At 45.1% G+C, this 25,079-nt stretch overlaps 1 protein-coding gene across 1 annotated transcript in view; it reads right to left on the bottom strand.

The window, feature by feature from the left end:
- Positions 1-25,079, bottom strand: part of LOC128769416 (collagen alpha-1(XI) chain-like) — a 70,140-nt gene that overhangs the window by 11,592 nt on the left and 33,469 nt on the right. The window contains exons 12-46 of the mRNA XM_053883110.1: positions 24,654-24,728; positions 24,261-24,344; positions 23,342-23,398; positions 21,713-21,766; positions 20,936-20,989; positions 20,633-20,686; positions 20,506-20,559; positions 19,961-20,014; positions 19,852-19,896; positions 19,355-19,408; positions 19,228-19,272; positions 17,555-17,608; positions 16,655-16,699; positions 16,482-16,535; positions 16,366-16,410; positions 15,736-15,789; positions 15,528-15,572; positions 15,046-15,099; positions 14,864-14,971; positions 13,850-13,903; positions 10,845-10,898; positions 10,153-10,197; positions 9,880-9,933; positions 9,158-9,202; positions 8,988-9,041; positions 8,853-8,906; positions 8,684-8,737; positions 8,486-8,593; positions 8,174-8,263; positions 6,871-6,924; positions 4,333-4,440; positions 4,165-4,272; positions 3,417-3,470; positions 3,083-3,136; positions 1,662-1,769 (exon numbers count right to left, since the gene is read on the bottom strand). Of these exons, the coding sequence (XP_053739085.1) occupies positions 1,662-1,769; positions 3,083-3,136; positions 3,417-3,470; positions 4,165-4,272; positions 4,333-4,440; positions 6,871-6,924; positions 8,174-8,263; positions 8,486-8,593; positions 8,684-8,737; positions 8,853-8,906; positions 8,988-9,041; positions 9,158-9,202; positions 9,880-9,933; positions 10,153-10,197; positions 10,845-10,898; positions 13,850-13,903; positions 14,864-14,971; positions 15,046-15,099; positions 15,528-15,572; positions 15,736-15,789; positions 16,366-16,410; positions 16,482-16,535; positions 16,655-16,699; positions 17,555-17,608; positions 19,228-19,272; positions 19,355-19,408; positions 19,852-19,896; positions 19,961-20,014; positions 20,506-20,559; positions 20,633-20,686; positions 20,936-20,989; positions 21,713-21,766; positions 23,342-23,398; positions 24,261-24,344; positions 24,654-24,728 (2,187 nt within the window). The remainder of the gene's footprint in view (positions 1-1,661; positions 1,770-3,082; positions 3,137-3,416; positions 3,471-4,164; positions 4,273-4,332; positions 4,441-6,870; positions 6,925-8,173; positions 8,264-8,485; positions 8,594-8,683; positions 8,738-8,852; positions 8,907-8,987; positions 9,042-9,157; positions 9,203-9,879; positions 9,934-10,152; positions 10,198-10,844; positions 10,899-13,849; positions 13,904-14,863; positions 14,972-15,045; positions 15,100-15,527; positions 15,573-15,735; positions 15,790-16,365; positions 16,411-16,481; positions 16,536-16,654; positions 16,700-17,554; positions 17,609-19,227; positions 19,273-19,354; positions 19,409-19,851; positions 19,897-19,960; positions 20,015-20,505; positions 20,560-20,632; positions 20,687-20,935; positions 20,990-21,712; positions 21,767-23,341; positions 23,399-24,260; positions 24,345-24,653; positions 24,729-25,079) is intronic.

Here is a 25,079-nt window from a genome sequence, read left to right as displayed (position 1 = left end):
AATCTGTATTTGATGGAGTTTTACTGATCCAGTGGAGACACAAGTCGAGGAGGACACTCACACACTGACTCACTGTGGTGAAGACCACTTCCTGGAGTTCAAACTGAGCTTCAGGATGGGGATTCAAGGGCTCAGAATGATCTGAGGAGGCTGAGGCCTGAGGCCGATACTGTAGCAGACCACACTGGTGCCACAGAGACGGAGACATAGGCGACCGATCGCTCACAAAAATTGGAGGACAGAAGATGGGAAAGGCTTGAGATGAGTCTGGATGTCTTCTGTGACGTTCACTCGAGCTTTAACCAAGAAGAAAGCATGGATCCTGCCTTGTGTCTCAACAGCTGAAGCTGCTGGGTAGTGTTCTGGGGCACACCCTTAATTGGGCACCGTTGAAAGGCCACAGCCCACATGAGGATTTATGCTGACCACAAACTGGGCACCATCTTCTGGCTCTGGCTCTGATTATATAGCACTTCATATGCTCATACAGCAACTCAGGCGCTTTACACTGAGTCACCCATTCACCGTCACAATCTCCGACTGGCGGCAGTAGGCTGCCACGCAGCAGGGAGTGTCTTGCTCAAGGACACAGCGTCACAAGCACATCATGAGCCAGGATCGAACTGGCCAACTCTCAGCCCCAGGCCGACCACTCTACCATATGAGCAGCGATAGCGACTTCCAGCAGGCGAACGCTGAGACCATCTCAGACCGGTTTTCAATGAGTTCATTCTCTTACCAGTCACCAGAGCACCTGTCACAGACCTACATCATAACGTCTAGCTGAAGCAAAATTCCAAAATCAGTGAGCTCTATAAGAAGTTATTGCTTCTTATGTTGCTGCTTACTTCGTCCTCAAATTACAAATGACTTCCTCTTTTCCTCTGGCTATGACTCATGAAACGTCATTAGCTGCTGAGTAACTACATCAGCGTGAACATCAAATAAAGTCGCTATTTTCTCCATAAGAAACAGATGATGACCTTCAGAGCTCAACTGTTTCCATGTCTTCTCTGAAACCCGCGACATGAGAAATGCGTGAATTGATAAATCTTCAGATGTGATTCGGGAGTTCCCACACTCGCAGATACAAAACGCTGCTATAATCAGATGAAGAACTCTCATCTGCATCTCATTCACTTAAAGCTGGACGCAGCCGTGTGATGGAGTCAAAAACCATTAATGGTGTTGGGGAGTTGAGCTCGGAGCCACTGCTGCCATCTATTGCCGACGCCAGAGGAATCAGTTAGGACTCAGTTGCTCTTCGTAACAGCATCAACAGGCCGCAGTGACCTGCAGTTACATCTGGAAAACTGACATGGAGATGTCGCAAAACTACTTAAATCATTGTCTCAGTCTTTACAGATTTCTTCCCCCTAATAAAGACTGAAACAGAAGAGTAAAGTGCATCACAGGGTGCAGTCTGCCCAGTCACAGAAAGCTCTTTCTGTATACACAGCCATGTATTGGGTGAAAGTGTCCAGTAGTACTTAAACAGTTTACTGCAGGACAATGACGCCGTCGTGGCGTAAGCACCCTGGCACAGAGCCAAGAGCCAGCACTAGAAAGACCTTCAGGATCATTTTTAGAGAATGGTTGAGTGAAACATTGAGTAATAAGCCAGGAAAACATCATGTCAGTGATCCTCAAGTGATTTTTACCTGCAGCCCCACGGGTCCCGGCAAACCTGGGAATCCTCTGGATCCTTCGTCTCCCTTCTGACCGAACATTCCCTGCTGCCCTCGTGGTCCCGCCTCGCCGTCGCTGCCCTGCGGAGGGAAGGTCGGCAGACTCACTCTCTCGATCGACTCCATTTTTGCCAGACATCATCATGACTAACTGAATTGGACAGTTTTATGTCCATAGCATGTAAATCTAGGTCGGTTGATCACGTTACAAACAACAACTCCAGGTGCAGTTGTGAGCCGATGAGCCAGCGAGTGTTGAGCTCTGCTGAATGTGCTACTATTTGGTGAAGTGACTAAACTCTAGAGCATCGCCGAGGGTTGAAATAAGCACATTATTGGCGAGATGCTGACTGAAGTTAGTGGTACTCTGGACCAGCGAGGGTTCTGAGGAGACTGAGGAGAAGTGCTGACAAACTTTGTTCAGTGTTCAGATCAGCGATTAGAAGGACCTGAGGGAGTCTGACGTGGCTGTGGGACATGAACGCACCGGCTGATTCATGGAAACACAGACCAAGTTTGGAGGGAGACTCCAGTAAAACTGGGGCAGATTCATTCACTAACAGTCGAGAAACGGAATCAAAGAGTCCAGAAAAGTAAGTTCTTAGTTACAGTGTGAAGAAACATCTTGCTCCACGAGTTCACCATGTGAGGCGGATGAAGGAAGGAAAACAATACATCAAAAGCTTCTTTTCATCACCTCTGATGACGAGGTCCGGATCCCTAAAGCCTTTCAGTGAATGGATAAGTGTGAGCTGAAGGTTTCCTTGACGATTAAATTCGTGAAGCACAAAGCTCTCCATCGCTCCACCTCGAAAACTACTCCTTGAATTTTAAGCTTTGTAAACATTCCATACATATTTATGCTTTAACAGTTGGACGCCTTTTCTGCATTTTCTGGGCGGAAACATGCTTTGATGGTTTGTTTTCCTGGAGAAGATGATCGGATCTGTCAGCGTGTGAGAGATTTTCTAAAATAATAAGATTAGTTTGCGCTTCAAAAGCAAGGAGCAGGAACTCGGCGATGAATACACATGAGCAGCGCGTCTCCCCAGGACCAACAACTGCTCAATAATTTGTTTTTTTTTCGATCCGGGTCTGCCGCAGAGCCCTGCAGACACCGAGTGTGGCTAAGGTCGTGTAATTTACAGGGATGAGCTGTTGGTTGCCCCCCGGGCCACGAGCTACTGTCAGAGCAGGAGCTTTCCCGTGGCTCTAATGAGACAAATGAGAGGAGGACGTTCTGCTGAACATGGGTGGTCCTCGCCTCCCACCGGAGGAAGGACACCGCTAAGACTGGCAGCATCTCACAGACGTGACTCAACAATTGTGGCTGCTAGTTGGACTTTTCAAAAGGCGACGACGAAAACTGCCTTTAGACAAGAGATGATACTCACAGCCGGGCCAGGAGCACCGATCACCCCCTGAAGACCACTAGGACCTGGAGGACCCTAAAAAAAAACGCAACATAAAACCACAACAGAGTCACATCTTTGCAAAGGCTTCATAATAAACTGAGCGCACGCTAAAGCAGTTCAGCTAATGACCACTTTTTTGAGTATTCTGCTGAGTGTTCAGAACATGGTGTCCCTTCCACCAGCTCCTGCCAAGTGACCCCCTTGATCTTCTCTTATTAATTCATGCTTGTTAAAAACCCACAGGCCTGGTCAAAAAAAAAAAATCGTACTCTAATTACTGTAATACAAAGAGTCACAGCAGGAGAAGACTTACAAGTTCGCCCTTGTCTCCTTTGCTTCCCTTCTGTCCCGGTCCGCCGACTTCACCCTGTGGTGGAGCACAAACAGCACGGGTCACATCTCCCGTCTCCATCTCATAATATTTAGTCAAGCCGGCTATCTTGAACAGTCACCTTTATCCCGACGGCGCAGTAAATATTTCTGGCGAGATTCTAATGTGATTGGCCCGCATCGACCTTGGGAAAGTGTTTGTAAGTAATGGATTGGCTCCCTGTCCGGCTCCATCTGCACGATGACTGACAAAAGCCTCGGGCAGGAGACGCCACCAGACTGTGGCGTTGGAGGAGCTACAGCCAAACAGTCGACACATGCAGGTCTCCTTTCCATGGAGCCAAGCCTCAGGACTGTTTCCTGGTGAGGACTTTAATTTAAAACTCACTTGCAACGTCAGTGAAGACTTATTAGTGTCCACTAAGTGACTTGGCGACACTGATGCATTGCAGCATGATCATTACTAGCAGACAGGAGCCCTGACTGAACGCTAGCCTTCACTCTATCCACTGAATTGAGAAGAATGAATACATCCAAGTCAGTTTGGAATCTGAACTGCTACGGGAAATGAGTCTAGTAACCTAAGGGCGCTGTATTTTTCAAGGATTTGATATGTGGGCAAAAGAAAAGATTTTTCAACCGCTAAATAGCCACTAGGAGTTTGACTATACATTTTTCAAACAATTGTTTTTTTGCTACACAGCACTTCAACTTTCCCATTTTTTTTTTACCTTGTCACCATCCTCTCCAGGGGGTCCCTGGGGTCCAGCTGGACCAGGAAGACCGACTGGACCTTGAATGCCGTCACGTCCAGCAGGACCAATGGGACCTTTCTCTCCCTAAAGGCAAGATGGACTTCAGAAATAGTCATGAATACTAAAAGTCCTTGTAAGACTCACAGGGCCACCCTTCTCTCCCGCTGGGCCTGGTGGCCCTTGGGGACCGTTGCGCCCGGTCAAGCCGATGGGACCTCCAGGGCCAGCCGGTCCCCTCTCTCCAGGAGAACCCTGCAGAACATCAAAAGACGGATCAATTAAACCTTAAATCCCCACGACTGCAATATAAAGTGGTCATATTGATTCGTCACGTAACATCTACAAATGGAAGCTTCTTCGAGTAGCATGTGCACGAGTCCGCTCCGTCAGCGGACAGACCCATCTCATCCTGACAGCTGGCAACACCCAGCTAGTAACTGTCACGGAGAGGAGGCCGGGAAGAGGAAGATCATGAAACTGAAGCCTCATGATTAAAACACACACACACACACAAGAGCTGAGAAATAAACTGGCAGAGAACAACACTAACAAACCATAAAGACCACACAGCGCCACACGTTCCCAAAGTCCCTGTCAATACGCAGAAATACACAAACACGTATCGATGATCGCATCTACAGCAGCTTGACAGCCAGCTAATGCCTGCGTCAATGTGTTGTCTAACGTCCGCATTCTGTTTCTCCCACACTCGCAGCAACTTTAAATCTCTGAGTCATTTCGCTGCGTTTATCCTTGAGCTCTGGACGCCAGCAGCGACACACACACACACACGGGGACTTCCCCAGAGCTGTATCTTAATCTGAGGCAGGCGAATCGATGAGGGGAAATATCAGCTCTCCAGTGTGAGCGCCTGGTCTTTACACGACTTTTGGAAAGTCAAACGCTTTCACTCATTCAGATGACACTCGTCCTCCGGTTTTCATCATCCTTCCATCCAGGCATCACGCATCCGCTGACATCCAGCTCAGTCGCCGGAGAGCGGGGCAATTATTGGGAGCTGCTGTTTAAATCTCCGACGAAATGTCAGATGGTTCAAAGCCGCCTGTCAGTCAGTTTCCTGAACAGACTCGCAGCTGGAGCTTAAGAGGCTTTTCATGGTGTGTGTGCTTAACGGAGGGGTTTGAAAACAAAGACAGGGAAAAGGACTCCACTCTTTTGTGAATTACACTGCTCTTATTCAAGGTCTTAAAACACATTAGGACCCGGTCGACGCTACGAATCGGAATTTTCTGCTTAGGAGGGCGTCTTTTTATGAGACAGGCAGTAGATAAGTGAGACGCCGCACTTGACGCCGGGTGAGAACAAACCAAATGTACTCACGGTGACGGCAATCGAGAGCAAAGTTTCCATTATTCATTTTAAAGTGCGTACTTCGCCTGCTCCTGCAGTTGCCATGGTAACCGGTAAATGTAAGCAGGGGGGGAAAAAAAAGCAGAAACCCATCGCAGTACTGGGGAACTGATCAATCAAGAGAGGAATAATGGAAGTGGCGCGAACAGCGCCTGCTGCGCTGTCTTTCCGAGGTGGATTTTTAAATGACTCCTACTACTGTAAAGGAGCCTTTGTTTTGTTGAATATTCAACGTCCAATCAAGCTTTCAATCACCTGCTCTTCAGAGCGTGTCGCCTGGTTCACCACAGGTAACTGTGGATTGTTTAACTGCAGACACTGGGTTGAAGTGCAACTTGAAGGGTAATTTCCACACCATGTTTATTCAGCTTCTCAAGGCCGTTCTGTCGTGATGGGCTGATGAGATTTCACGAAACAGTGTCCTGATTCTCCGTGGCTACTAGATGGCACCGTTTGCAGTGAAAAGTTTTGGACTTCAATAAAACATCACTTTATTTCTAAACCAAGAGCGCCATCTGAAAATCAGGTCGGGGCTTCTGTTCCACTCTTTTAGGATGTTCAAATGGTCTCAATGGTTTTCTTACAAGGTTGCTTTTGGCAGTTAAAGGTGGTCGAGTCTTTGGTGAGTCTGTCAGCTCGGAACTGGACGAGTCAACGGTAACAACGTGTGAGAATTTAACTTCCAGCTCAACCACATGGTTTACTACTGCACACAAACCGCTTCTCCATCATTTAGTGTGACATGTGGCATTAAAAAGTAAATAAATTATATTATTAATAATAAAAATAAAACCAAAAAACAATCATAAAGTTCTACTAAAAAAGAATACATTAAAAAATATAAAAATGTATTCTAAACAAAAAAATAAATAAATAAAGCATCCATTTCCTGGTTAAAAAAAAAGAACTTGGGAGATGAAAAGCCCATCAATATTGATGTGGTGTTGTAGTTTGATCTAATAAATAGTCAGTGTGAATCACGTAAACTTGATAAAGAACTACACCATCCCTGGAAGGTAGAACCGAACATCCATCATGCCGTGACATGCTACAATTCTCCTGTCAGCTGTGTGTTTCTGAGGAGATTACAGTGTCACACACTATCAGTAGATAATCAGCTCACGTCCATCATCACAGATCCGTTTTCAGACACAACACGAAAACTTTTAAATGAGAAATATAACAGCAACAAACACTTGCCGACCATCAAGCTACATGGCTTGATAACTGCTGCAGAAATGTTAGTGAACGGTGCAGCTAATGTGCCGCTTGCCATTTTCCGCGGAGATGAAAGAGTAAAATGTTACTTACGATGGGACCGGGGGGACCTTGAGGACCTTCTCCTCCTTTCAAACCACCTGGGCCCTGAGAAGAGCAGAGAGGATGAGGAGGTGAGATGGTGCTTCCTCTTCAATGACATTTCACCAAAGACAAACAGCCATTTCCTGAGAGTGCGCGTGTAAAGGTGGAGATGATGAGCTGGCGGATGCGGGCACGCGGGATGAATCTTGAAAATCACGATCAGCAACCACAGGAGGCGAGTTAGGAAGTACAGGAGCCATGCATGCACATAAAAGTCCTCCAGAGTCGAAAGGAAACACACGCTCAGAAATGTACTCCAAGTTGCCTCTAATGAAAGCATAAATAATTTCAACACAAAGGAGTTGACGGAATTAATTGACTTTCAAGTCAGCCCTGCGGGTGACAGCAGTTTAAATCCTGCGGGGAGACAAGCGCTCTGTTCCCGGGCCTTGACAAATTCGCCACCGGGAAGCTGAGCTAGCACAAGAAAGAAGCCGTTTTCTATTAAAGATATTAATTATGATACTAAATCCTGAGGTTTTTGGCAGAGAGGCAGGGGAGCACTTGCCAAGTAAGCATTCAGATCACCCCCATAGTCAACGTTTTACCTTTGGAAGGCGACGGAAAGTGGATATTAGATGCTTACTTGGGGTGATGTAGAAGAACCGTGCTCATCGGCGGTGAGTTTAAATAAACATTTTTGAATTATTTATCACCCATTTTATTCACTACAGTGTTCAAGTTCACTTGTACACACACACAGGAGGAATAGGTGGCCAACGTTAATGGTGTTTACCATTCATGCAGCCTCTAAAATGTAATGCATTGTGATCTTTACCACGCATTAATGCGGATGAAACTGAGAACCGAGATGAAGATGAGATCAACTTGTCCCTGTTTCTTAACAACAGACGAAGCCTAATGACGACAGAATTGGGGTTGTTGCGGGCGTGACTGCAGAAACTGTTCACAATATTCCTAATGTTTCATGAAGCAGTAGAGTGTGATTGATCTGACTGAGTCATCTTCAGAGAACTTTGCAGTTGCAGTTACCGTTATTGTGGTTCCTTTTAAATGGATGAAATATTCATTGTTTCTCAACCGTTTATGGGAGATATATTCCGAACTGGGACAAAAGAAAGCGAGGAATGTCTTTAAGTTTAAGTTGATGGCTCTTTATTCAGTACTTTGACACTGACCCATTCCACTGGTGTAAACCTCAGGAAAGTTGTACAGCAGGTAGTTCATGGTAATTGGTGTTTAGTGCGAGTCACAAAACAGTTTGTTCGGGATGTGGGAGAGAACTGCTTACCATTGCTCCAGGAAGACCCCTGGTACCTTGGAAGCCTCTAAGACCTGCCGGGCCTGGCTTGCCACCGGGACCCTGGAGACCTGGATCACCCTGCACACAAGAGCAGTTAGAGACAATGGGGCAAACACCACCTCAGAGACCACTTGTGCTTACACAGAAACTGCGACTGTTTTAGGAGTGGAGTGAGTGTAAAACTATACTGAATATATTTGCCTGGAGGATATTTGAGCACTAAGTTCACAGATGGAGTGAGAGGGAGGAAGTTTTAATGCACCAGATATACAATTCCCAGAGTAAACAACTCTCTTGTACCTTTCCTCCTTCTTTGCCAGCAGCGCCAGGCAAACCTTGCTCTCCAGGTGGGCCTGGGGATCCGGGGTGTCCTCGCTCTCCACTGGGGCCAGTCTCTCCGGTCGGACCCTGACAGAGGGCAGAACAACGGATCAAGTACTCAGAGGTGACGGAGAGATGACTCCTTATCAGTCAATGAGTGAGACGACACAAGCCTACCTGTGGTCCCACGACCCCACCGGGTCCTGGAGGTCCAGTCTTTCCTTGGAAACCCTAAAGAGAACGATCTGGTATTATGGTCTGCTTCATGAATTATTTCTTTCCTAATCATGGAAGGTGATGAAGGTAGCATGAAGGGACGGTGTCTCCACTATTTTGGACCCCTCACCGTCTCTCCTCTCTGTCCCGGATGTCCAGGAAGGCCGTCTTTACCGGGCGGACCCTGTGGTCGTACACAAAAACAAAGACATGAGGCTTCATCTGTCACAAGAGACTTCTTGTCCTAACTTGATCTGGTACTCACATTTGGCCCCTTGGGTCCAGGGAAACCGACAGGCCCCTGAGGTCCATTAGGTCCCTAAAGAAACAGCAATATCAAACTCACACTTTTGATTCTGATCACAAATGTATGAGAGCTCTGAGACACAGCAGCATATTTGAAAGTAAATTATGAAAATGATAAGTCACACTGACCCGTTCGCCGGGTGGACCAGGGGGTCCATCATTGCCAGAGGTTCCCTGTGAAGAAAATAATGGACGGAATCCTTATTATAAGGGGGAAAATTGGAATGTGTAGACATGAAAAACAGAGAGAGAGAGAGAGTCAGCAAGTTCGGACCCACTCGACATACTGTCACTTCAGTACCACAGGAGGAAAAATGTCTTGTCTTGTCATGATCACAGTGTGTAGTGGCATCGAACTCTCACCCTTGCTAAGTGAGCGTATGGGGAACATATGTTGTTTCACTCCACTTTTTAAGATTTGGGGTAACAGGAATGGAATCTTGGAGATACAAAGAAACTGTTTCGAAAGTTAATGTTAATCTTTAACACAAGAGGTGGATTGTTATCATTATTATTTTGTTATTGATCACTATTGTCTTTTTTGTTACCAGGGAAAAGGGGTCCAGAGACAGTGCCCTCTTGCATTCACCAACACAACCCCAACTGCTCCTCCTTCAGTCTCCACCCTCAGTTGTATGTTGCTCAGGAGGTAATGAAGGAGCGTTGTGAAAAGCTCCAGGGAGTGGAGTGATGCAAACAAATGCAATCAGGTGTGGAAACTTTTGGATCTGGATTCATTTGCTTATTCAAACTCTGGAGTGGAGACTTTGTTCTCAGCCCCATTGAAGGATGGAGAGCCTCAGACTTCAGCGTTCATTTGACAGAGGCTTTTGAATTGCAAGCATCCTCACCTTTGCACCTGGCTTTCCGGTCGGTCCTCGTGCTCCTCGTCCGCCACGTGGTCCCTGAATGCAACACAAACCTGTGTGATTTCTTCTCTAAAGACACCATTAAATGAGAGGAAAACGGCCTCATAATAATCAAGATTTCAGTCAAGATTTCTTCAAAAAGACATGAAATAAGCCTGGAGGCAAACACGCGGGGGGAGCAGCGTTTCATTTCACGATGATAAATCATTTATGAGGCCGGCTGGGAGTGAGGAAGCAGACAGCTGAATTGCCTACCGTCGGGCCGCGTTGGCCTCTGGGGCCAGGTTTGCCAGCGACTCCCTGAGAAGGAAAACAAAAAAAAAAAAAAGATTCACTTAAGGAAAACAAATCATTCTCAGGTTTATTTCCAAAGAATTTCCAGAAGCCATTGAACAATATTTCATTACGGTGCGAAGGTGCAAGAACACAGAAGCGTGTCAACAAAACAAATAAGCAAATTGCTTTATTAAGTTGTTACCCTGAGGCGCTTGACAATTTGAACTAGCTGTCAAGTGGAACACACCATTTCCAAGGTTGTCTGCCCGTCACTGTCTCACCGAGGGCGAAGACACGCTTGTCCCATCAGTCATGCCTCCCTTCTCAACTCCCCACCATTTCATCACCCATCGCTTATCAGCTTCCAAGCGGCGTTTACATGGCGACCTTTAACCACGTTCACATCACTGACACAGCTGACGGCTCCTGATAAAGACACCATCGCCTGCCTGAACACTTTGTTCCTTCCTTTAAGACACTGTTTGGGTTCTGGTGTAATTGATGTTCGCACACTTCTCTGACACATGGTTAATATCACCTCAGGTTTGCTGGTTCATGGTGTTAAAAAATGAATAATACACATTGCAATCCCAACAATGCAAAAATAAGACTCATAAAGAGACAAAAAAGTACAACTAAAAAAGCTTAAGGAAAGTGAAAGTGTCCCTTACCCTTGTTCCTTTCTCTCCATTTGCACCTGGGAATCCAGGGAAGCCAGTGGAGCCCTTCAAAGAAAAAAAAGCGGCAATGTTTACAACACTGTTTGTTTGTTAGAAACCATAAAGTTACTTAACACATTAGACAACTACTGAGATCGATAAAAGTGGAAAAGTTTATTAAAAATAAAGCATTGGTTTAGTTATTTGATTGTAGTTGATGTTCAATGTTGTTAATGTATTTATTTATTCAGTCTCTATTTTCTTTGTTTACCCGTTTAGTTTTGACAAGCAGATAACAATAGATGATGCTCATAAGTGTGACACAGAATCAATAAAATCTTTGTGACAGTGTAGGAGAGAAAAAAAAAATCAAGAAGCAGAGTATTTTAAAGAATCCACCAACAAAATAGGCTTTTTAAACTCCCGAAGTGGACCTCAAATGAAGATCAGAATGTGGTTAAACAAGTCAATGCTGAAATAGAAAAAAAGTTTAGCTACAGTAGTAGGGTCGAAGTCTTCTAGAAAGATGTTGAGGTTGGAACTGCCACGCAGAAGGTGGAGAGGAAGGTCAAAGAGGAGATTGATGGAGGTGGTGAAGGTTTGTAGGTTTGAGAGAAGAGGAAGCAGAGGACAGGGTGAGACGGAGGATGATGATCCGCTGTGGCCAGCTGAAAGAATTGAAAGAATTCTTCCTGTGTACCTTGTGAAATGATACAAATTTTAAGAAAGCAATCACAACCTAAAAAGATCAACACACTTTCTGGAAGCTTATCTGCGGGTTTTGCACCAGAAAATGGATTCTGCAAGTGTTGAAGTGACAAGGCAGCTTGTCATAACCGAGTACGTGAAGTTACATTTTTTGGGAGTGCAATTCATTCATTATCCAGTAACTAAAATGAAACAAGATAAATATCTTTCATGCAGCCAGAGTTTTTTTGGAGATCAGTTCGGGACAGACAGGTGTCCTTGTCACACACGGAGGAGGGGGCAGATTAACGCTTGATTCCCATCAGCAATCAACTAGTGGAGCCAGTTAGACAAACACCAGCAGAGCAATCTCTGTGAAACAGACATTTACTTAAGCTTCCCAGCCCCAGATTGAGTCCACAGATGGTGTCATGTAAATACACGGTTGTGTTTGCAGCTCATTCATTACACTGCTCATTACAGTTAATGCCGAAATGTTTTCTGTGTACAAGACTTTGAGCTTGGTGCGGGCGCGTTGGCGTGGGCAGGACATGTACACGGAAACACCTCGTGTAGGAACACGGCGGCTCAAATTGCTTTGCACCGAGGTGTAGTTATGGATGACCGGCGAGGCGAGCATGACGTGCGCCGCAGAGATAAGACCCTCCACTGAAGCATTTACACATGGCATTCCGGACTAACAACGTGAGGAAGAGAGAGTGATGGGCTGGACGGAAAACACAGTCGATAGAGGGATGCATACACACGCGGAGAGTGAAACAAAGAGGCAGCAAATGGGCCAAGACTGCGACCCTGAACAATCTCCCGGGGACGATGTGACATTTTAGAACATTGATGTAGCTGCACCGGGCGATGATGAACTTGAGCTTATTATTCATGAAAATGTTTTTGTGTGAAGTTTGAATTCCTGCTGATAATTATTCCTGGACGTGAAAAGATGAACGTGAATCATCCCGACACAAACTGCTGACTCAGGTCGTGTTTGTGGTTTGTAGTTGGAGCCAAATGTCTGAGAATGGTGACCCTGTCTGATGGTCACAGACCACACGGAGCATCCATCTAGTGGGCATCACATCAGATCACAAATATGCTTCATAAACAAGTCTCACATCATCATGAAGAAGAATATTCAGGCTCCAATCTTGTCCGACATGAAGGAAAATCGTATTTACGAGATATATTTTAAAAAGAGACAGAGAGACAAAAGAGCTACACAATAGGGGAGAAGCAAAAATAACCGGAGAAACCTAGAGGTGTTAAATCAGTGTTGCAGCGTTCCAAATTTGCCATCACTGGCTGTGGAAGACTGAATTTGGCAGGGTCAAAGGAAAACACGGATCTTAGCTGATGTCTGGAAGGTACACCCCAGAGAGTCTGCTGTCTGGTACCGTAGTTACACTACTTGTTTGCCGTCTCTTTCAATGCGTCTCATGAAAAAAATTAATGCCGCGCACTGTTTGATGCCACATCACTTGACGTAGTCGACAATATAAAAGGAAGACAAATGTAAACATGCTGTCGGCACTGAAACACCTGCTGTGTTCAGCCAGAGACTTCTGTGCTGGGGTTTAAGTGAATCCTGAGAAAATGAAAATTTCATCACGCTCAGTGGAAACATGCTGGCACTGAGTGAAAACCAAACACAAGTACTAAGCACAACAAAGAGCCCATGGTTACCAGCCTTAAATACATATAATAGTTTGATATATTCTATTTGAAATGTAAAAAATAAATTAATTTCCACCATGAAAGATTTTTTTTCCATTGATTATTTAATGAGGACATTTTCTAATGACTACCTACTTTAAATATTCTATTGTTTTAAGCATTATACTACATCCATATGCAATATTCTTTTATCCTCAAGTTCATTGCCTGAAAATTGCCATTTTCATACGTAAAATTTTGTTGTATTGCTGAGTAGTAATGATGGTTTCTCTCTGCTCATCTCTGGAGGTGAGAGTGGGTGTATCTGACCCGGTATATCAGTGCCAAGAACCTGCTGCTGACAGCAGCAGCCAGAGAAACCAGCTGCAACAGCACAACTTGACCAGAATAGTGAAGCGGCACAGAGAAGCTACAGTACAATGACACATGTGACAGCTTTATCAGCTCTTTGTCAGCTCTCCATTGAGGACCACTAGTGGAAAGGAGTGCCTTTGTTTGCCAGTGAAGCCAGCAGGGTTGGAGGGACCACTGTGTGGAGGGATGTGGCTCCTGGAGGAAGCATTCTAGATATATAAAACCATGAGGCTCCAAAGCTGCTCCTCCATATATGAGCTCCATGTTGATTCAAAGAACGCACGTACCTTCGAACCTTGTCTTCCAGGGTAGCCAGGCAATCCAGGAACTCCAAGTTTTCCCTAAACAGGACAAACACAAGACATCATTCTTGTGCTGGTAGAGAAAAATACATTCAAATTGGTGGGAAAAAAAAGCGTTTTTGCTGAGTAAATCACAGGTCACGATAGACAGACGTCAGATAGAGAAGCTCCATGTTTGTACGCAGCCCAATGACATTCAAATGTTCCGTTTACGTCCATACAGTAAACAACACGCTTTTTTCAAATTTAACAAATAAATAAATAAAGAACATTTTGTAACATGTTTCTAACACCTTTTAAGATGTATATGATTTGAAGTTTAGTGCTGACAACTTTAAAGTGTCAAGTTTTTAGGTACAAGATCTCACAATAAAGTCCAGTCCCATCTAAACCTGAGCAGACATCGGATGGAGGACCGAGGTGGGCCAGTTGGTGGAAGCTTCTGCAGAGCCACAGGACTTAACTGGCACAAGATCTCAGAATAAAGTCCAGTCCCATCTAAAGCTGAGCAGACATCGGATGGAGGACCGAGGTGGGCCAGTTGGTGGAAGCTTCTGCAGAGCCACAGGACTTAACTCCAGTCACTGTTGAACTCATTTTTCACTGTGCATTTAAGACGGGGCAGTCCAACCACAAAGCCGGTACAACTCTGTGGTGGTACAAGTCACACTCCCTGAACCCTTCTCTCACAATTTGAGCCCCATGGATACTGAGATCTGACTACGTTCCAGGGGCATCAGGCAAGAAAAACCCTCCGATGCATCAACCAGCACAATCAGGTGGTCAGCTGACCTCGTCCTCTGAGCACATCATGTGACTGCACCTGAACCTTATAGGAATTTAGTACCTGTTGGAGAGATAAGTCAAATCCATCGAGAAAGTCAATCTCACAGCAAATGCAAATAAAATAACCAAGCGGCAGATCAGAAAATGGAAGATTAAACTTCAGCAGGGTCTTCTGCTGGAGCTTGTGAGTACTATTAGGAGAACGTTGCTCACCTTCTCGCCAGCAGTTCCAGCCGGTCCAGTTTCACCGTTGGGCCCGGAGTTACCTTTCGGCCCTTCGGGTCCATCTTCTCCTCGGGGTCCGAGAACACCAACCTCTCCCTGTGAGCCCGAATCAAACCCTGCTTTATAAGCCTTTAACACAATGATCTCCGGCTGCGGGGTTGAAGCGTCACCTTGTCACCCTTCAGACCCATGTCCCCTTTAAATCCAGGGAATCCATCTTCTCCCTGAACACAAAAAAACAGTGGGAAAACTTCATGGCTTGTCTGTGACAGCTGGATTTTGTGAGCTCGACTGATCTGACTATGCTACTCTAGGGACCTCTGGTGGTTAAACGGCAAAATGCAGCGCTCGTGATAAAGCTATTTAATCGCAGCACGGAAACAGTGATAACATCTAGGAAGCGATGTGAACTTATTTTTCAAAATAAATCGCCGACAAAAAAAAAAATTAGAGTCGAAAATAAGCATCAAGGCGATTTAGTTTGGTGGAAACAATTCCAAATGAAATGGCAGAGTGAGGCTTTCATCTCCTCAAACGTTCCACACATCATTACCACTTAATTACATTCACCGTAAATATTTCACTGAATACTATTTCAGGGGAAAATAATCAAGAAACAAGGGCGGGAAAAATATACAACAGCTGGATCTACCTTTTCTCCTTTGCCTCCTTTAAGGCCTCTGATTCCTTCAGCACCCTGGAAGAGCCCAAACATGTGTAATTACACATCCAGGAAAATATTTTATTGCAATCAGTGTGGACATAATTTCATTACAAACTTGGGAGGACACGAGCGAAACAAAGGGAAACACTCATTATGTAAGGAAGGTTTCAGAACAGAGGGGCAGAAGTGAGCTCACTTTGACACCGCGGGGTCCGGGGTAGCCGATGGATCCCATGGGACCTGGATGACCCTGGATGAGAAGACGCTCTGGTGAGACGCTGTGTTTGGATTTCTATATCATTTCACGTCAAAACAGAGCTCGTGTGATGAATCTACAGGCAGGAAAACTTGATCGAATTAAACCTTAACCTGCCCAAAAGCTGACGGCAAGACAAACAATCGAATCATCATTAGGATAGAAACATCTCCGGCGAGGGATTTGCCAAACTGCCTGCAGGACCTGGATCACTCCAGACGTTTGGCCAATCAAGCACCTTTTCTATGGAAATGTTTTCGGTCTGATCTCAAAACAGACTGAACTCAGAGGCAACAGAGCTCCAGCGGATCAGGAGGAAATGATCGGCTTGCTAAGGAAATAGAAATGTTTATTAAATGTATATATTTCCCTCATATATCCTCAAATTTACTTCCAAATTATGGCACACCGAAGACTCCATTCTAAAATGAAATGAAAAGTGAGAGCTCCTCAGATTCTTGTTTAACTTAGCTGAGGTGAAACTACATTTCAAACGTCTCTGTGTTGTATAAATAAAGTTAGATGAGTTTGACCGTGAATGATCATGTGAGAAGAGAAGGTGTCACTTACAGCCGCTCCTTTCTCTCCGGGAGGACCTTCTTTTCCGGGGTGGCCCTGCAGACAGGAACATGATTGTGAGACCGTCATCAAACCACCTGTTTGATCGTGTGGCGTGTTTCCCTTACAGGAGGCCCATCAGCGCCACCAAGTCCAGCCAGACCTTGCTTTCCTTGAGGGCCCTGCCGAGAGGTCAGGTTAGAAACCACATACACAAAAGTATCTGCGGTAATAAGGGTGTGCGACAATGCCGACTTCTGTTAAATGACTTGTGTGTGTAGTGAAGAGGTGAACGACTTACTTTTTCACCAGGAGGCCCGATGGGACCTTGAGGACCAATAAGACCCTGAAAACATGGAGACCAACATGTTAGACATGAAGCCCATGGCTCACTGAGGTGAACTAGAGGGAGAGAAGCTCGACATATTTCATGTTGGAAGCCTGTCTTTCTTGGAACTCAACATATCTAAACTCTGCTTGGAAATATATGTATAATACACAGGTTATTATAAAAAAATATTTGTATTTGAGAAAAAGAATGGCGGCACCATATTCATGTAGATAAAGTCTAAAAAATATTGCTCTGTTTTTTAAAAAATTAAAACGCAGGCTGATGACTCCTGCAAAAATAACAACTGCTCCAAAAAGAGCCTCCAAAACTCAAAAATGATTTCCTAATGAAGTGAGGTTTTGGAGCTGGAGGTGTGAGTGATAGTGTAATAAATGTGAACTGCTTGAAATTAAAACACTGTTGTCATGAGACGAAATATTAAAATGTTCCCCAAATATTCCACTCAATGCCAAACAACAGACGTCACCTGTCAGCTCCGCAGTGCTTGAGATTTGAATGCACCAAATCAAGTATTTACAGCTGTGTGTTGTCACGGAATACAATGTTTTGCTCCATCATACATAGATAGCACAATTGTTGTGACATATTGGAGAGCGTTTGGTGGAATGCTTTCAGGAGGGGACGAAGAGGAGAAGGTTTTGGATCCCTGATGACCAAAACAGAAGTGATGGCCCCGGTTCCTGTTAGGCTCCGTGGTCCAAAGACAAAAGGACAAAGCGAGACAGGGAACAAAAAGTTGAAGACAGATGCGGAAAGTGATCTTCAGAGGCAGAGAGCGACGCAGCAGAATTGGATGGTAAACTAAGGCGAGACCGACTTTTGAGTGAAAAAGCAGGCGAGGAAACTTACATGAGGACCAGGGAGACCTTGCTGACCAGGAGGGCCTGGTTCTCCTTGTGGACCCTGGGAACAGTAATGGGAAGTTAAGAGCATTGAGGTGAAACATATTTAACACCAGCACAGAGACAACAGTGCCACTGAGCAAGGTCAGGAAGGTGACTACAGCTGGTCCTGGGAGCTCAGTGAAAAAAAAAAGATCAATATCACAACGATAAAAGTGTATTATTTTGCTTTGAGAAGTTAGATTTGTCTTTCAAGAAAGAGAAAGATCAGAATTAGAAAGATCATATTTTGTAAGCAATATCCCCAGCTTATTATATTGCATTATTTCTCTCCAAAAACATGACAACACGACTAATATATCATACAGTAATGAATACTGCTTAAAATAAATAAGCAAATATATCCCTGGGGAAAAACATGTCACATCACCTGTTTTTCCATTATTCCCAGCTCACAATATATATATATTTCACTCATTATATTTGCTTCATAATGCCCGTATGCTGTCACAATACGACCATATTTGAGTTTTTAACTAAGCTCTATTAAGGCTGCTGCGATGTCTGATTGATTTCCATTCAAAGTTTTGCACTAAACAAAAAGCTCTTTCACAAATAAAAAGTACCATTTCAAAAGCGGCTTCAATGGTTCTGCTACACTGACTAATAAACCCCAGCTGTCTGTTAAGGAGCGACTACACATTTACTGGTGACGATCCATTAAAGTCCGGTTCTGCGGATCCATCTGGGTATAGATTAGGACTAATAACAGCGAGTGGAGCGGCGGGCTGCTTCGCATCCCTGCTGAGCTCCACAAAACAAACACACGCAAAAACAGACAAGCCCTCTGAGGAAGTCTGCTCCAGCTGTTACAACACAAAGTAAAATGCTTCGGAGAAGGTCTGGGCTGCCAGCCGCTGATTGTTAGCAGAGGCTCCGGTGTGGAATACAAAGCTAAATATTCCCAACAGTGTGGTTTAAAAGCATCTATACGACTGCGAGTGGAATTCATAAATCCTCCACTGATGTGAGGGAGGCTGGTTCCTGTCGCTGCAGAGCCTTTCATGAGTGTTTGTTTCTCCAGCTCATTGACTCGGACTGAAAACAGCATGCGGGTCTGTTTGGCCGCCTCCACCAATGATCTGTTACCCCCACTCCGAGTGGGACCCTCCTGGGAGCTGGAAGTGACCGGAACGGCTCTCCAGCTTGAGAATCTCCATCACTGTCTCAGCAATCATTTTAAAGCTTATCGTACTTCTCAAAAGCAGCTAACAAGCTCTGACATCTCTCCCGGTCGTGTCGCGTCTCAGGTCAGCGACCTCCTATCAGCCTCAGGCACGAGTGACGACTGAAGAGATGCACCACTTTCTCTGTCTTGTCATATGTTTATATTCATATGACAAACGATGTGAGCTGTCTTTGTTTGACCCTGTGTCTCCAAAAGTGGCAAAAATCTAACATTTTATTCTCCTCCCTGAAAAGGTCCATGCTTTTACTGGGTTATAAAAAAGTCTGGATTAAGTAGTTTATGTCATAACACAAACCTGAAAAGCCTTTTGCAAAAACATGCTGCTTTATAATCTGCTCTCGACCGTGAGCTGATGCGATTCTGCAGTCACACTTAACTATCATAGCTCTACAATAAAGGAAAACGTTTTTTTAAACAAAAAAGCTCCTCACCATGTTTCCTTTGGGACCAGCTTGTCCGTCAATCCCCGGAAGACCCTGAAGGAAACCAGTGTTTCACAGTATTCACAGAAATTTAGAATAATTTTGAGTAAACAGAGGGAGATTGTGGGGTACATACGCGCTGCCCTGCAGGGCCAGGGGACCCTCTTGGACCCAACAAACCCCTGGGACCCTGAAACAGATGGAAAAATAAATAAATAAATAATTTTATTTAAGAAATTGTTCAATACTGACCCCGTGTGGTTCAATTAGGTAGCTACATGCGCACCTAGCTTGACATCTCACTCAAATCTGAGGGTCTTAAGTCTGGGCTCCGACACAGCTCTCTTGATCTTAATGGTGAATGAAACATGACAAAACTGCCGCCTCATGTATTGACCCCTGGCCGGGGCTCGTGGGAAATGAATTCAGCTTTTTGTAACCGATTACTCAGCCTGTGTGAATGACAAAAGCTGCGATCCGTGCAGACAGGAACGCAGACGGGTGTGAATGGAGCGGAGAGGAAATTCCTGAAACGGATGTCGCCTCGGCTGCCGAGCCATTTCAGATCAGTTATTTATGGGGGAGTTCGGTGGTGTAAATAGCTCATTTTTCTTGATAGAGGAAACCACTTACGCTCTCTCCGGCGACGCCTCGCTGCCCCACCTGGCCGTCCTCTCCCTGCGACACGGAAACACAGTTCATGTGATGGAAAAATAGGGATGTACGCTGCTGAGGCACTCACTCTATGACCGTCATCTCCTGGAGGCCCCGGAGGACCCGTCGGACCATGCTCCCCCTGAAGACAACGTCAAAGTTCATTGTAAGCTGCGAGACACCATAACAGAAGGCTGCTGAAAAAAAGTCCTGCTCTTCATGTAGGCACGGCCACCGCACTGGCTCGGAATTACATGGCCTCCTGTATTTATAGGACTCTATAAGAACCCATCTGAAGACCATGCAATTACTCGGTATAGGATGAGGAATGAAAGCCTGCCCACAAACAAGCGTCTGGGATCTGCTGCTTCCCTGGCCTCCAGAAACCCACTCACCGGGCCTCTGGCTGGGTGAGAGGCTCACCATGTGGTTCTGGAGTCGACTTTGTAACGGGCTCAAACGGCCAGATTAGTAAGTTGGAATACACATCCATCAAGCCCGGCTAAAGATAGCCAGGCTTTGAACTGGCTAAACGGCGAAGCTCAAGAGTGATGAGCCTTTGCGGCGAAGAGTGCATAATTGCAGGGTCTTATATTCCGAGTCAGAGCAAAGGATCTTCCACTGAAAACTCACTCGATGTCCTTTCTCTCCAGGAAGTCCAGGGAGGCCGTCAAAGCCTCGATCGCCCTGCGACAGCAAAGAAACGTGAGGCTTCCGCTTCAGCAACTTTGAAATCTGATGCGGAGCGTCGAGTCTTTACCTTGGCTCCGGACTCTCCCGGCATTCCTCGAGCACCGTCGGCACCGTTGCGACCCTGTCAGGCAAACAAAGAGCTCATCAGCTTTGTGGCGATGGCATCGGAGATGAGTCACGGTTCCGCAGGATAAACACGTGGAAAAGACAGCGTTACTTGGTATTTATACAACACTGGATATTGGTAATTGTGAGCAGCTGATTTAATAAAACAACGGGATGTTCCAGAAGATTTTGGAGCTTTAGGAGGAGGAAGAGTGGTGATTTAAAAGTCAGACATGACTGAGCTTCGTTCCAGCAGCGTTCTTACCCTCTTTCCTGCTTTTCCTGGAGGGCCAGTGGGACCCTGAAGCCCTCTGGGGCCCTGCAGACAGCCACAAGAACATTCAGTCACACACATGAAGTTCCATTGGAAAATAAGAATCCAGTCAGCCAATATATTCACTCCCGACTTGGAGGTTCAATTTTTAAATCGTGAATCATTGTATTGCCATAATTCAATACTTGTTTTTTTTCATTGTTATAATGAAGGCCATCTAATCTAATATTTAAGTTATTCTGTTCTAATATTTTTCTCATTTAGATATTTGAAATCTCACCCATGTTTCCTGCCTTTTCCCTCCTTCCTTAAGTATATGAATGTATACAAACATACATGTATATTTAAAGAGCAAATAGAAAAGCATGTCCTCCAAACTATATTCTTTATGCAACATTTATTCGTCGTACTTGCCTCTGCCTCATCAAAATCCAAAGTTATGAATTGAATATGAGCTTAATCTACAATTCCATGTAGAAACTAAAGTCTACAGTAAAATAAAAATCATGTTTTTAAAAGACGGCACAGACTCAGACAGTCTTATTTCCTTGGGCAGACTCCAAAGTTTAGGGGCTTTGACTGAAAATACTCCCCACCCCACTTTGACTTCAGCCTTCTGAACGACTAAAAGTGAAATATCTTGTGTATATTGTCTTCTATGGGAGAGAGTCATGTCACATGTTGTAATGAGAACAGGAAAATGTGATCGTCGGTTATGACCAAATACAAAATGGAACCCAAAGGATAAGTGCACAGGTGAACTCTTACCTGAGGTCCAGAGTCTCCGCTGTCACCTTTAGCTCCGGAGGAACCAGGATTTCCCTGACAGAGGGCGACAACACCCAATGAACATCGCCACATCACATGCTCAGGCTGCGCAACACATTAGATCTGCACCCAGACAGACTGTGTGAGTCGGATTGGTTGGTGACGCTGCAGCAGCTGGTGTATCGCTCTGACTGTGCTCCCCAATAAATACTTGATTGGCATTCACGAGAGGAGTCGGCCTGGCGATACACAAGACCCCACCAGACACAGAATGTACACGTCGGACAGTCCCCTTCCATTTGAATGGAAGCTCCTGTGTATTTATCTGATGTATGAATTCCACGAGAAAATCTGGACTCATGTTTGAATTCATGAGTGGAAGGGACAGTCGAGCGGTGACCAGCTGTCCACATCTGGCACCAGGAGCTGCTGTCTGGTGCGCAGATGACTTTCAAATTCATGAATAGGTAAATTCCTCCACGTTCCTCCGAAGGCAGTGACGGGGACGAGGACGGCGAAATCAGCTTCACATGGGTTGATTGTTGAGCTGAACTCTAGATCGGCAGCTTGTCAAGCACAAGCATTTTGAGAGACTCCGCAAGCAAAGAGCTCTCAAGTCTTCAGGTACTCGACTACTGTTGAGGTCTGCTGTGAATCCCTACTGAAGCTGGCTGAGGTGACTGTCGGACAGGGAAATGTAGAGGCTGTTTAAATTCAATTCATTTGCCGACAACTTCAAAGCAGTGAAAAGTTTTCTGAGAAAACCAACCACCCAGTGACGTGTAGAACGACAAAATTACCCAATGAAATTCTTGCATTTTAGCATGGAAGATGGATCAACAGTTTGAGTTCCATTCCGTTGCTTCAAAGAAACCACAAAAATAAACGGCAAAGAATCAAAACCAGAGCCAACGTGGCCACATCACACCTGTGCAGAGCTTAGCATTATGACCTTGTCACACTGGCCGTCAGATGAAACAGCAAACTAGAAACCGGTTTCAAACTTTCATTTCATTTCTTCACATTATTCCTGTATTTTCTGTGGTACTTTTTCTATTTTATTTGTATTTTATATTTTATTTTTTAGTAATTTATTATTTATTTACGTATTATTAAGTATATTTATTTTTGGTTAGATGTTAATTTTGTTTTTCTTTGTTTTTAGAGTGTGACTGCGTTGCTTTGTCTTTAATGTTTGTACACTGCCGTAACAGCCAAAACTTCCCCTCTGAGGGAAGAATGGCAGGCTAATCTAATCGAATCTGATCTGAACAGTGATGAGAAAAATGCAGGCAAATATCTTAAATAAGATCAATATCGTCAATCAAAACCACACTATTTTAGTTGAAGAAATGGAAATGTGGCGAGTATGTATCTTGAGCATCAAAAAACAAAAAAAAATCAACAAATGATGTTCAATATTTCACATTATACTCTTAACCATTTGCATCCTTGGGCACTAGTTCACCCTGTTTCCCATCACTGCCTCATCTGGCCCTGGTTATTTAGTAAGACTAGTAAAGCAAACGGACCGTCTCACCATGTGAATGAACCTTGAGTGGTGCTAATGAGACTCAAGTGTGGAGACAGAAAGCAGCGTTTTGTTAATGTCATTGGCTGTGTACTCACCACTGGACCAGATCTCCCCGTCATACCCGCCGGGCCAGGAGGTCCTCTCATGGCCAGCTGTGGATCGGATCAGAAGGAAACAACTTGTAAAACCATCGGCCACCCGCGGCTTTCACATTGTCATCGCCAACAAAGTGGGCGTGGCAGCGCAGCGCGTTCCTGTTGACTGCTCGCCATTACAAACCCCGTTCCTGCCAATGGTCAACCACAAAGTGGAACTGCTAAAAAGGAGTTGGATTAAGGAGCAGGCTATTAGTCTGGATTAAACGTCATGTGAGATTAGCTCGCAGAACTATGTGAGAAAAAGGTGCCAATTGACTTTAAATAAAACCCATCCAGGGAAGGGAAACGCTGCGGCGCACTCTCCTAAAATGACTCGTAAAAGGTCAATATAGAAAGGTGACAAGTGGTTTCTAGACGTGACTTAACATGAGTTGAGTCTCGCTGGATCGCTGCGGACGTCTGCATATGAAGTGTTCGAGCCGCGTTTAATGAACTCCATCTGCTCCACGGCGAAACACACCTTGTTTACTGCCGCATAATTCGGCCCCCTTTCAACACGTCTGCACTTATCAGGACCCCTGCGTGTCTGTGGACATCTGTTGCAGCAATATTTCCCACTTGACGCACATAAACTGAGATTTGGTTATTAACTGTGACTCAATATGTTCGCTGAATCACGGTGAATTTAACTTTTAATTTGAGGTTTTTATCATTCTGAGTGTCAGTATTACTGAGTGGTGGTCAGTCTGAGTGACCTCCTCAGGCTCTCACCCTTGGTAGCTGGGACCAGCTTTGTCACGGTGAAATCTTTGGGACAAACTCTAGTCACTCTGCTCCCACTTGTGTGACTTTTTTTAAAGCTCTGCCGGAGCACAATAAACCTGTCACAGTGAGTGCGCTCCACTTTGATATTTACCCGAGCTTGAGAGAGGATGGCTTGAGCTTGAGCTTCCTGAGCTGAGACCACAGGCCCCTTGTGCGACTCTCCGCCAGCACGGAACTGTCAGCCACAGAAAAAAAAACAACAAAAGTTATAAACAAACACAACGACTGCTGACTGTAGAGCAGAACGTTCAATGTAGCCCCCTCGAGAGCGCGCTCCAACTCTGTCCCGATTAATCCATAAAGCCGTCGCCACACCACACATACGCTCACAGATGCTGGCACTCTCCAGTGCCTGTTTCCCTCCATTGCTCTGGCTGACATTTACAAGTGAAATGATTTGTCATCCAAAGAAAAAGGATCCTCTCAGCCGTCGCACCGAGTGACAAGAGCGTGAGATGCAAATGGGACTGGCAGATGAACTTACCGGGAGCATCATGATGGTACCTGGAGGACCAGGGACCCCGTCCGAACCTGGAATTCCAGGACGCCCAGGAGGACCCTGGAACATCAGAGGGACTGTATTAGCATTGCAGCTCCACTTACTGTAATTGTTTTGACTATCTATTATCTCAACACAACGGGCGATATTAAATTGACTAATGAAAGACTGGGATGTGCTTCCTTCCAGCAGGGTTGCTCGGGGATACTCCTTGCAGGAGGGCAAATAAATAGAAATTTATGAGAAGACAAAACAGTCCTGCCTGCTGAGAGTGGAGCGCTCATTAAAAACACTCAGATGAGCTTTTGTTTCCGAGCCAGGAGCCATTAGGAGAATTATTGAAGTCGTTTTTTTTCCGACCATTTCTGTCGGGTCGTCCTGCTCACAAATCTCCACAGGCCTGACAAGTTT

The sequence above is a fragment of the Synchiropus splendidus genome, chromosome 13, assembly GCF_027744825.2.
Source record: "Synchiropus splendidus isolate RoL2022-P1 chromosome 13, RoL_Sspl_1.0, whole genome shotgun sequence".
NCBI classification, from domain to species: domain Eukaryota; kingdom Metazoa; phylum Chordata; class Actinopteri; order Syngnathiformes; family Callionymidae; genus Synchiropus; species Synchiropus splendidus.
Note: the sequence above shows the minus strand (reverse complement) of the source record. Positions and strands in the feature narration are given on the sequence as shown.